The sequence below is a fragment of the Scyliorhinus torazame genome, chromosome 29, assembly GCF_047496885.1.
Source record: "Scyliorhinus torazame isolate Kashiwa2021f chromosome 29, sScyTor2.1, whole genome shotgun sequence".
Lineage (NCBI taxonomy): Eukaryota > Metazoa > Chordata > Chondrichthyes > Carcharhiniformes > Scyliorhinidae > Scyliorhinus > Scyliorhinus torazame.
This window is the reverse complement of record NC_092735.1, coordinates 10,763,727-10,777,008: the sequence shown is the minus strand read 5'-3', so window position 1 is coordinate 10,777,008 and position 13,282 is coordinate 10,763,727. Positions and strand designations below refer to the sequence as shown.

The 13,282-nt window shown below is 48.7% G+C and overlaps 1 protein-coding gene across 4 annotated transcripts in view; it reads right to left on the bottom strand.

Moving 5' to 3' along the window:
- Positions 1-13,282, bottom strand: part of LOC140403851 (ubinuclein-2-like) — a 97,140-nt gene that overhangs the window by 14,574 nt on the left and 69,284 nt on the right. For all 4 annotated transcript variants that reach the window (XM_072492049.1, XM_072492046.1, XM_072492047.1 and 1 more), the window contains one exon: positions 11,024-12,589. In XM_072492049.1, the coding sequence (XP_072348150.1) occupies positions 11,024-12,589 (1,566 nt within the window). The remainder of the gene's footprint in view (positions 1-11,023; positions 12,590-13,282) is intronic.

The following is a 13,282-nucleotide window of genomic DNA, read 5'->3' as shown; positions in this document are numbered from 1 at the left end:
GAATTCCAGACCTTAGGGTCTTGAAGCTGAAGGTACAGTTGCCACAGTGGAGTGATTAAAAATCAGGGACGTTCCAAAGGCCAGGATGGTTAGAGCGTGGTTATTGGGGAGTGTTTTGAGGCCTAATTACAGAGGTAGGAAGAGGTGAGGTCATGGAGAGATTTGATTTTATCATTCTCATCCATGTTTGCAAGATGTCACTTGAGCTGGAGGTCAGAGAGGATGGGAGGTTGGTCAGGAGTTCATCGAATGAGTTGTGATGAATGTAGGAATGGCAGATATATTGTATTATATGTATTTGGGGTAGTTAGGGTTAAAAGCCTGGGTTAGTGTGCGACTGCTGCAGTCACGTTTCTATATATCTTAGTTTGAAAGGCAGTAGACTTCTTCGAGACAGAGGTGTAATTAAATCAGCGTAAAAGTATCATAATTCATTCCAGCCAGGGATATGGTTTGAAGTTGGGCGAATGGACTTTTGTTTATATTATGATGGTTCCCTGGGGAGTAGATAATATGAGTCACTGTTTTTAGTTTTAGTAAGATGATGTAGTTAATGGGAGGAGCCAGGGGCTGGAGCAGTCAGGTGTTGAAGTTGCAGTTCAAAGACATTTAATCTTAGATTGGCATGTGAACAGGCAAGAAGCTGAGCTCTCAATACAGTTCAGCTAAATATCGGTGAATAGAACAGCAGTTTCTGGAATAGAACATAGAACATTACAGCGCAGTACAGGCCCTTCGGCCCTCGATGTTGCGCCGACCTGTGAAACCAATCTAAAGCCCATCTACACTATTCCCTTATCGTCCATATGTCTATCCAATGACCATTTGAATGCCCTTAATGTTGGCAAGTCCACTACTGTTGCAGGCAGGGCATTAGATGCCCTTACTACTCTCTGAGTAAAGAACCTACCTCTGACACCTGTCCTATATCTATCTCCCCTCACTTTAAAGCTATGTCCCCTCGTGCTAGACATCACCATCCGAGGAAAAAGGCTCTCACTGTCCACCCTATCTAATCGTCTGATCATCTTGTATGCCTCAATGAAGTCACCTCTTAACCTTCTCTCTAACGAAAACAGCCTCAAGTCCCTCAGCCTTCCCTCATAAGATCTTCCCTCCATTCTGGCAAATCTCCTCTGCACCCTTTCCAATACTTCCACATCCTTCCTGCAATGCGGCGACCAGAATTGCACGCAATACTCCAAATGCGGCTGCACCAGAGTTTTGTACAGCTGCAACATGAACTCACGACTCCGAAACTCAGTCCCACTCCCAATGAAAGCTAACACACCGTACGCCTTCTTAACAACCCTCTCAATGACAAACAGCAGTGGCCCCAAAACAGATCCTTGTGGTACACCACTCGTAACTGAATTCCAGGCTGAACATTTCCCATCAACCACTACCCTCTGTCTTCTTACAGCTAGCCAATTTCTGATCCAAACCGCTAAATCACCCTCAATCCCATGCCTCCGTATTTTCTGCAATAGCCTACCGTGGGGAACTTCATCAAATGCTTTACTGAAATCCATATACACCACATCAACTGCTTTACCCTCGTCCACCTGTTTGGTCACCTTCTCAAAGAACACAATAAGGTTTGTGAGGCACGACCTATCCTTCACAAAACTGTGTTGACTACCCCTAATCAAATTATTCCTTTCTAGATGATTATAAATCCGATCTCTCATAATCCTTTCCAAGACTTTGCCCACAACAGAAGGCTCACTGGTATGTAGTTACCGGTGTTGTCTCTACTCCCCTTCTTGAACAAGGGGACAACGTTTGCTATCCTCCAGTCTTCTGGCACTATTCCTGTAGACAATGACGACATAAAGATCAAAGCCAAAGGCTCTGCAATCTCCTCCCTAGCTTCCCAGAGAATCCTAGGATAAATCCCATCCGGCCCAGGGGACTTATTTATTTTCACACTTTCCAGAATTGCTAACCCCTCCTCCTTATGAACCTCAATCCAGTCTAGTCTAGTAGCCTGAATCTCAGTATTCTCCTCGACAACATTGTCTTTTTCCTGTGAGAATACTGACGAAAAATATTCATTTAGCGCCTCTCCTATCTCCTCGGACTCCACACACAACTTCCCACTACTGTCCTTGACTGGTCCTACTCTTAACCTAGTCATTCTTTTATTCCTGTCATACCTATAGAAAGCTTTAGGGTTTTCCTTGGTCCTACCTGCCAAAGACTTCACATGTCCCCTCCTGGCTCTTCGTAACTCTCTCTTTAGGTCCTTCCTGGCTAACTTGTAACTCTCAAGCACCCTAACTGAACCTTCACGTCTCATCTTTACATAAGCCTCCTTCTTCCTCTTGACAAGTTATTCAACTACTTTAGTAAACCACGGTTCCCTCGCTCGACCACTTCCTCCCTGCCTGACAGGTACATACTTATCAAGGACACACAGTAGACAAGCTCCACATTTCAATTGTGCCCATCCCCTGCAGTTTCCTTCCCCATCCTATGCATCCTAAGTCTTGCCTCATCGCATCATAATTGCTTTTCCCCCAGCTATAACTCTTGCCCTGCGGTATATACCTATCCCTTTCCATCGCTAAAGTAAATGTAACCGAATTGTGGTCACTATCACCAAAGTGCTCACTTACCTCCAAATCTAACACCTGGCCTGGTTCATTACCCAGTACCAAATCCAATGTGGCCTCGCTTCTTGTTGGCCTATCTACATACTGTGTCAGGAAACCCTCCTGCACACATTGGACAAAAACTGACCCATCTAAAGTGCTCAAACTCTAGAATTTCTAATCAATATTTGGAAGGTTAAAGTCCCCCATAACAACTACCCAGTTACTTTCACTCCTATCCAGAATCATCTTTGCAATCCTTTCCTCTATATCTCTGGAACTTTTCGGAGGCCTATAGAATGGATGGCAAATTAACAGCAGTTTGACTCAGGCAATAATGTGCAGCTGGTTCCTGAAGGATCTCTCTTTCTCAATGTGAATTATCCAAGCCATCTCTTTGCTAATGGTATTTAAAAGTGGACTGTGACCCGAGATGGATTTTGTTTGTGTGGAGATAATGATTGTGAGGAGATAATTAGGATTGTTTCATTGCATTGATTTTTTTTTTGATTTTTAAAAATAAATTTAAAGTACCCATAGTTTCCAATTAAAGGGCAATTTAGCGTGTTCAATCCACCTTGCACATCTTTGGAATGTGGGGCGAAACCCACGCAAACACGGGGAGAATGTGCAAACTCCACATGGACAGTGACCCAGAGCCGGGATCGAACCTGGGACCTCAGCGCCGTAAGGCAGCAGGGCTAACCCACTGCGCCACCGTGCTGTCCTGTTTAATTGCATTGATAAACATTGTTTAATTGGTAATTGAAAGCTATTTGTCTTTAGGATGTTAAAGTTTTTTCCCCAGAAATTTAGATTCGGCAATTATTTATTTTTTCCAATTAAGAGGCAATTTAGCGTGGTCAATCCACCTAACCTGCACATCTTTTGGGTTGTGAGGGTGAAACCCACGTAGACACGGGGAGAATGTGCAAACTCCACACGGACAGTGACCCAGGGAAGGGATTCGAACCTGTCTTTGTTACCTCTTGATTTTACTCCATTACGATCCCAAACCTTGTACACCAAACAGAAAACCCAATATTTTATTTAATTTGTAGGAAGGGGGGGGAAAGGATACTTAATTCCAGCTGTGATTTCACACACAAATTGGGATTTGGTATATTAAAACAATCTTTATTACTAACAAAGTATTATTAACTTTAAGGGTGGCACGTGGCGCAGTGGCTAGCACTGGGACTACTGCTACTTGAGGCAAGTACGAGGGTCTTCGGAGCAGATGAGCTGAGGGAGGTGATATTCTAGAAGTGAAAGTATATGGTCCTAGTGATGGCGTGGATGTGTGGTCAGAAGCTCATCTTTTGTTTATTTGTTTATGGGACGTGGGTGTCGCAGGCTGGGCCAGCATTTATTGCCCATCCCTAATTGCCCTTGAGGGGGCAGTTAAGAGTCAACATTGCTGTGTGTCTGGAGTCACATGTAGGCAACACCAAGTAAAGACGGCTGATTTCCTTCTCTAAAGGACATTAATGACCCAGATGGGGTTTTACAACAATCGACAATGGGTTTTTTCCCCAATAAATTTAGAGTACCCAATTAAGGGGCAATTTATTGTGGCCAATCCACCTACCCTGCACATCTTTGGGTTGTGGGGGCGAAACCCACGGAAACACGGGGAGAATGTGCAAACTCCACACGGACAGTGACCCAGAGCCGGGATCGAACCTGGGACCTCGGCGCCGTGAGGCAGCAGTGCTATCACTGTGCCACCATGCTGCCCTGACAATGGTTTCATGGTCATCTTTAGACTTTTAATTCCAGATTTGTATTGACTTCAAATCTCACCAACTGCAGTGGCGGGAGTTGTACCCCGGTCCCCAGAGCAATACCCTGGGCTTCTGGTTTACTAGTCCAGAGACAACACCACTACCCCACTCCCTCCCCTCATCTTGGGGTCAAAGGTGACTCCAAGGGTGCGAACAGTCTGGTTCAGCCTCAAGATGGCTGCCAGGGTAGGGCAGCACAGTGGCAGAGTGGTTAGCACTGCTGCATACGGCGCCTGAGGGCCCAGGTTCGCAGATATGAGGCAAAAACGGAATGGAAGAAATTAGAGAAAAACTGCACAATCAAAATGGTTTAAAAAAACATTAAAAAGTGAAAGTGAAGCATCCTGTCTCCTCAATTCAATCTCTCAATCTTTTGCTGGGTGGGTCACTGAAGCAGCTCCAAACCAGTGTGGAGAGTGGCAAGAATCTAACTTCAGGCACAGCAGAAAAGGGGACAACTATGAGAAGGGCGGGGGTGTGGGGTGTGGCGGCCAACGCAGGACTGAGGGTGTTGTCCCCAAGTGCTCGCAGTATATGAAACAAGGTTAATGAGCGAACACTGAAGTTTGAGGATAAGAGGTAAACCTCTTAGGACTGAGATGAGGAGAAAGTTCTTCACCCAGAGAGTGGTGAATCTGTGGAATTCGCGACCACAAAAAGTAGTTGAGGCAAAAGTGTTGTGTAATTTCAAGAAGGAATTAGATATAGGTCTTGGGGCTAAAGGAACATGTTTTGGAGAGGGGGGGGGGGGGGAGGAGAAAGAGGCGGGATCAGGCTATTGAACTCGATAATCAGCCACGATCATAATGAATGGCGGAGCAGGCTCGAAGGGCTGAATGGCCTTTATATATGTTTCGATCAAAAGGACAGACAGATGGGCAGAGGGCAGGGTTACATTGTTAATAAGAAATTAAATTAAATCGATAGCAAGAAGCGACATAGGGTCAGAAGGTGCAGAATCTGTGTGGGCAGAGTTGAGGAATCGCAAAGGGAAAAAGATCCTAATGGGAGTCATGTACAGGCCCCCTAGCAGTAGTCAGGATGTCGGGCAGAAAATAAATCAGGAGATAGAGAAGGCATATAAGAAAGGCAATCTTACAATATTCATAGGGGACTTCAGTACGCAGGTGGATTGGGAAAATCAGGTTGAAAGCAGATCCCAAGAAAAGGAATTTGTGGAATGTCTAAGAGATGGTTTTTCGGAGCAGCTTGTGACAGAGCCTACCAAGGAACAGGCAATTCTGGATTTGATGGTGTAATGAGGTAGACTTGATTAGGGAATTTAAGGTGGAGGATCCCTTCAGGGGCAGTGACCACAATATGATAGAATTCACCCTGCAGTTTGAGAGGGAGAGGCTGCAATCAGATGTAACAGCTTTACAATTGGGTAAATGTAACGACAAGGGCATGAGGGAGGAGCTGGCCAGAGTTGATTGGAAGGGGAGCCCAGCAGGGGAACAGCAATGGCAGGAATTTTGGGTTATTCGGGAGGCGCAACAGAAATTCATCCCAAGGAGGAGGAAACGTGCTGAGGGGAGGACAAGGCATCCATGGCTGACGAGGGAAGTCAAGGACAGCATAAAAGCAAAAGAAAAAGCATACAAGGTGGCGAGGATTTGTGGGAAGCCAGAGGATTGGGAAGCCTTGAAAAGTGAGCAGAGGACAACTATAAAGCAATAAGGGGGGGAGAAGATGAATATGAGTGTAAGCTGGCTGGCAATACTGAAGAAGATTGCAAGAGTTTTTTTACGATATTAAAAGGTAAGAGAAGACAAAAATGGACATTGGACCACTGGAAAATGAGGCTGCAGTCGTAGCAACGAGGAACAAAGAAATGGCAGAGGAACTGAATGGGTACTTTACTTCAGTCTTCACGGTGGAAGACACCAGCAGCATACCCAAACTTCAAGAGTCCGGGCCAGAGATGAGTGTAGTGGCCATCACTAAGGAGGAGGTACTGGGGAAACCAAAAGGTCTGAAGGTGGATAAACCACCCGGGTCGGATGGACTGCACCCCAGGGTTATAGCTGAGGAGATTGTGAAGGCATTGGTGGTGATGTTTCAGGAATCACTGGAGTCGGGGAGGTTCCCAGAGGACTGGTTAATGTAACACCGCTGTTTAAGAAGTTGGGAGGCACAAGACGGGAAATGATAGGTCGGTTAGCCTGACTTCAGATGTTGGTAAGACTTTAGAGTCCATTGGGTTTTTTTTTCTCTTTTTCTTTTATAAATTTAGAGTACCCAATTCATTTTTACCAATTTAAGGGGCAATTTAGCGTGGTGGATTCACCTACCCTGCACATCTTTGGGTTGTGGGGGCGAAATCCACGCAAACACGGGGAGGAGGTGCAAACTCCACACGGACAGTGACCCAGAGCCAGGATCGAAGTTGAAACCTCAGTGCCGTGAGGCAGCAATGCTGACCACTGCGCCACCGTGCTGCCCTTATTTAGAGTTCATTATTAAGGATACAATTGCAGAGTAAAATAGGGCTGAATCAGAACGGATTCGACAGGCGAGGTCATGCCTGACAAATCTCTTAGAATTCTTTGGGGAGGTTACGACAAAGGAGAGCCAGTGGACGTGGTCTATTTGGATTTCTAGAAGGTGTCGTATAGAAGACTGTTAAATGGGAGCCCACGGTGTTCGGGGCAAGGTACTGGCATGGATAGAGGATTGGCTGACTGGCAGAAGGCAGAGAGTGGGGATAAAGGGGTCTTCTTCAGGGTGGCAGCCAGTACTTAGTGGTGCCCCGCTGGGGTCAGTGTTGGGACCACAGCCATTCACCAAAAACATTAACGATCTGGATGAAGGAACTGAGGGCATAGTTGCTAAGTTTGTAGATGATACAAAGATGTAGAGGGACAGGTAGTATTGAGGAAGCAGGGAAGCTCCAGAAGGAGTTGGTCAGGCCTAGAGAGTGGGCAAAGAAGTGGCAGATGGAATACAATGTGGAAAAGTGACAGGTTATGCACTTTGATAGGAAGAATAGAGGCATAGACAATTTTCTAAATGGGAAAAGGCTTTGGACTTGGGGGACGTGTTCACGATTCTCTTAAAGTTAACGTGCAGGTTCAGTTGGCAGCTCAGAAGGCAAATGCAATGTTAGCATTCATTATGAGAAGGCTAGAATACAAGAGCAGGGATATAGTGTTGAGACTGCATAGGGCTCTGGTCAGACGCCATTTGGAATATTGAGAGCAATTTTGGGCCCCGTACCTAAGGAAAGATGTGCTGGCCTTGGAAAGGGTCCAGAGGTGATTCACAAGAATACTCCCCAGAAGGGGCGGCACAGTGGCATATGCAGCAAAGACCCGGGTTCAATCACAGCGGCTGGTCACTTGCACCGGGGGGGGGGGGGGGTCTCACTGCGAGGCCTGGATAGAGTGGACGTGGAGAGCATGTTTCCATTAGTAGGAAAAACTAGAACCAGAGGACACAATCTCAGACTAAAGGGACGTTCCTTCAAAACAGAGATGAGGAGGAATTTCTTCAGCCAGAGGGTGGTGAATCTGTGGAACTCTTTGCCGCAGAAGGCTGTGGAGGCACAATCACGGATAGATAGGTTCTTGATTAATAAGGTCAGGGGTTATGAAGGCAGATACATGGGTAGGGTGGGTATAGAGGGAAAATGGCCAAATGCGGGCAAGTAGGACTAGCTCAGTGATAGAAACTGAGCGGCATGGACAAGCTGGGCCGAAGGGACTGTTTCCATGCTGTAAACATCTATGACTCTATGAGAAGGCAGAAGAATGGGGATGAGAAATATATCAGCCATGATTGAATGGCGGAGCAGACTCGATGGGCCGAATGGTCTAATTCTGCTCCTATATCTTATGGTCTTATGTGCAGGGTTGCAGTCCTGTCAATCGTGGCAGTCACTGGGAGAAGCATAATAACTAAAGATGGGGGTGCAGCCAAGGGGAAACTCCCTCCCTATTCTTCCCCACCAAGTGAGGACATTCATTGATGATTGCAGTGATCAGGTCCACCCACAATTCCTCAACTGATGGAGAGTCTGTGGCTGCATGCAGCAAGACCTGGTGATAAGGTTAGGCGGTGATCAGTGGCAATTAATTGTTAAGCCATACAAATGCCTGCCAATGACCATGGTCAACAAGACTAAGTCAAGCATCTCCCCAAGACTTTCAATATTTTCATTGTTGAAATCCCTCATCATCACCCCAGGGATCACAGAAATTTAATTTGGACAAGCCATAAAAATACAGTTCGAGAACAAGGCAGGCCGCTCGATCAGCATCTCAGCCATCAACTGAAACATTCACTCCCTCCACCATCGATGCGGAGCGGTTGCCCATCTACAAGATGGTACCATCCGAGCAGACCATGAAGGCTTTTTCGTCATGACCTTGCAAACCTGCCACCTCTGCCACCTAGAAGGACATGACCAGCAGACACATGGGAACACCCCCACCTACGAGTTACCCTCCAAGTCATATGACATGCTGACTTTCGTTGTTCCTTCACTATCACTAAATCAAGGTACTTGAACTCCCTCCCTACCATACACCACATGGACTGCAGTGGCTCAAGGAGGCTCACCACCACCTTCTCAAGGGCAATTAGGGATGGGTAATAAATGCTGCGAAACCACATTCCTTGAGCGAATACATTTGAAAAAGCTGCTGTGGGACTTTGCAATGTCCCGGCTGCTGTGTTACCAACAAGAGTGATGACACTTCAATCGTGTTTAAGGGAGACATTTCTTTGGCTAATCAATGCTTTGGGCTGTCTTGAGGATGTTAAAAGTGCTATTTAAAGCAAATCTTTAGTTTTGTCTCCTGCTGCCCTCTCAAACTGCTGCAGTCCATGTGGTGTAGGTACACCTATGGTGCTGTTAGGGAGGGTTTTGACCCAGGGGCAGCACGGTGGCGCAGTGGTAGCACTGCAGTCTCACGGCACCGAGGTCCCAGGTTCGATCCCGGCCCTGGGTCACCGTGTGGAGTTTGCATATTCTTCCTGTTTTTGCATGGGTTTCGCCCCCACAATCCAAAGATGTGCAGGGTAGGTGGATTGAACACGCTAAATTGCCCCTTAATTGAAAAAAATGAATTGGGTACTCTAAATTTATTTTTTAAAAAGGGAGGGTTTTGACCCAGCGACAGTGAAGGAATGACGATATATTCCCAAGTCCTGCGATATATTCCCAGGATGGTTAGTGACATGGGAGGGGAAATTCCAGGTGGTGTGGTTCCCAGGTATCTGCCGCCCTTGTCCTGCTGTTGGTAACAGGTGTGGGTTTGGAAGGTGCTGTCTAAGGAGCCTAGGTGAGTTGCTGCAGTGGATCTCAGACGGTACATACGGCTGCCACTGTTCATCGGTGGTGGAGAGTGGATGTTTGTGGAAAAGCCGCCAACCGAGCGGGCTGCTTTGTTCTGGATTCTTTCAAGCCTCGATCTTGGTTTCGGACAAGGCTCGGCACAACATCGAGGGCCGAAGGGCCTGTTCTGTGCTGTACTGTTCTATGGTCTATGAGTGCTGTTGGAGCTGCTGCTGTAACAGGCAACAACACCAGACGCATTTCACCTCTTGTATAGCTTCGCTGCCTAGCTCTCTTTGTATCTCTGGGGGCCTGTACTCAATGTGGTGCAGCACTAAGGTTGGCAAACAGTAGAGGGTCAGGCACCCTGGTCTGGTGAGCAGAGAGGATCAGGGATTTGGTTGATCCCAGCCCAGACTGTGGAGCACGGCACCAGAGGGATATTAAAAACAGCAATCAGCCACTTTGCTACAGCCTGCCTCTGATATTCTGCAAAGTTGGTGCATGCGCATCGAGTAAATGGCAAGAAGGGCAGCAACGGTGGCGCAGTGGTTCGCACTGCTGCCTCACGGCACTGAGGACCCGGGTTCGATCCTGGCCCTGGCCCCGACCCACTGTCCGTGTGGAGTTTGCACATTCTCCCCGCGTCTGTGTGGGACTCGCCCTCACAACCCAAAGATGTGCAGGGTAGGTGGAGTGACCACACTAAATTGCCGCTTAATTGAGGGACAAAAAAATAATTGGGTACTCTACATTAAAAACAAAAGTAATGTCAAGAAACACTTGGTTGTGATGCCTTTTAAGAGTCTAATAGCCCGCTGTGAGGATCAGCCTCCTGAGCAGCCACTGAAATGAAATGAAAATCGCTTATTGTCACGAGTAGGCTTCAATGAAGTTACTGTGAAAAGCCCCTAGTCGCCACATTCCGGCGCCTGTTCGGGGAGGCTGGAACGGGATACACTGGGGTCGTGTATTGGAGGTTGCTTGGCCACATTGCACAGAGCCAAAATAATTGCATTCCCACTTTGCTATTTGGGAAAGTGTTGGGATTGTGGGAGGTAATTTCCTTTCATTCAATAAATATTTTTATTAGAATTTTCCAGTTTTGGAGGAGGGAATTTAGAGTCTAGTTTTGCCCTGGGAGTAAAGTTCTCACTGATGGGTCTGGGGCAGAGTGTGTGGTTCAAGGGGCAAAGGGCACACGTGCCGCCCTGTGAAAATCTCCACCCCTTCGGTACTTTTCCCTTTCCAAAGGCAAATGGTCGTTCCTAAGATTTGGTGTCCAAAACTAAACGGAACAGAAGAAAATCTAAACGTCCACTAAAAGATAGAGAACAATAATTTCAGCAAGTAGTTACCTGGGTACCAGCCGATGATCCTGAGGCAGAGGGGGGTCTGTGTAGGGAGGGCAGCATTTTTATAGCAACCTGAGGGCCACTTCCTGGCCCCCCACTCACATTAGTCCTACTGACCGCTCCGCTTGGGCTGCTCCTGTTAGCAGCTGGATTACCGAGAGTCCCAGTCCGACTGGCGGAGACATTCGAGCTCGCAGTGCCACGGTTCGGGGTGCCGATGCCCACTGCCCCAACCACGCCGCTCCGGCTGGCAGCTCCGCCGCTCCTGACGGGCACCCCGCTCACGCTCAAGCTGCTACGGCTGACGGTTTTGGCCGCGGTGCTTCGGCCGGGGGCGCCCGGCGGGCTGACCAGTTTCTGAGGCACTGAGGTTTTTTTTACAAGAGCCGCTGCCTGGAGCTGACCTGCGGCCGACCCGGAAGGCGACTGTCTGCTGCCGGACTGGCTGCCGGAGTGTTTACCGCTGCCTTGCCTGCTGGCCAAACCCCCGGTCAGATTGCTGGACCCCGTTGACACATTCTGGTTCGCGGCGCTGGAGGGGGCTGCGGGTTTGAGCGGGCCAGCCATGGTGAAAGGGGGTTTGAAGCCTTGGGTCGAGGTGCTCGAGGGGGCTGCGGCTTTGGGCGTGTAATCGCCAGAGGTAGACAGGCTGGAACTGGTCCGAGACGTTGCAGCATGAGAAACCTGGGTGCTGCTGGTGGGTGAAGGGGCAAAGGATGTTGGATAGGCAGTCGACCTCTCCGACAACTGTGGCATATGACTCGGGAGCAGGTGCTGCGGGCAGGGGTTCAACTTCACCACCGGATTCTGGTGCACTTTGCCGACAGTAACCTGGGAGTGTGACACCAGGCTGTTGTGGTGCATGCTGGACTGGGGTTGCTGCTTGGCAGATTGCGCCTGTGACTGGCTTGGCCTCTGCGACCCTGGCTGGTGCTGCTTGGCTGCGCACGTCACTGAAGGAGGCTTGGGCGCTTGCGACGAAGGTGCGGTGTAGCCGGCGATCAAGCTGCTCATTCCTGGCCGGGACCCTTCCTGGGGTTTCTTGGTGCCTGAACTGTGGCCAAATAAATGACTGAAGGTCAAAGGGACAGGGGAAAGCGTGGGTACTTTTGGTGACGGCGTGCCTGTTTTTGGAGAGGGGGTGCCTGCCCGCTGAGGCGGCACGGCTGCTTTTGGTTGGGGTGCAGGAGCCTTCGGTGACGGCGTGGCCGACTTTGGGGAAAAGGAGGCTGCTTTCGGGGAAAGGACCAGAGGCGTGACCTTGGCTATGACCTTTTTATCTTCCTTCATCACAGGCTGAGGTCGAGGTGCAGGGGGGGCAGAGTTATTTACAATCCTGCCAATCTTGGCCGTATTGTTGAAGACAGACAAGGCATCCGACACCGACTCCAGGGAAGGGGGCTTAAGGGACAGATCTTCATCCAGAGAGTCGTCCAGGAAAATGGTATCCTGGTTCGCGTTACAACTGGAGCTTGAGATGCTGATCGGCGTGACATTGATCATCGGCAGCACTTTCGAGCCGGGGCCTGCTGGGGTCGAGAGCTTCTGCTCTTTCTTGGGGCTCAAATCCTATTTAAAAGGAAAAGTAAAAAAAAGCTGGTTACGGGTGAGGAACTGGAACAGTTGCCAGATCAGCTTACATCCCACCCAAATGACAATATCTGCTGATACAATAGATTAAACCCAAGCCCACCCAAAACGCAGCACATTAACTCAAATGGAGGCGGGGGTTTGGGGGGTGGGTATTCAGGGGCCAGAGGTGGAAGAGGCTGAATTATTTGTGCTTCAGTTTCAGAGACACATACTGTTGCAGTCATAAAGCTGTCGCGCAGGCAGCACGGCGGCGCAGTGGTTAGCACTGCTGCCTCACCCCGCCGAGGAACCGGGTTCGATCCCGGCTCCGGGACACTGTCCCGTGTGGCGTTTGCACATTCTCACCGTGTCTGCGTGGGTCTCACCCACACAGCTCAAAACGATGCGCAGGGTAGGTGGGTTGGCCGCATGAAATTGCCCCGAAATTAGAAAAAAGCGGGCACTCTAAATTTATTTTTAAAAAATAGACCAATAAAAAAATAAACCCGCCCCACAGGCACCAGCTGAGACAAGTATGTGTGGACTGGCCTTCCACTCTGTTCCTGGATGGCAACTGGGAGCCTCTCAGTCTGTACAGGCGGGGGACTGGGGCCCGACAGATACACTGAGCAAGGCTGGGGCAGCACGGTATCACAGTGATTAGCATTGGTGCTTCACAACGCCAGGGTC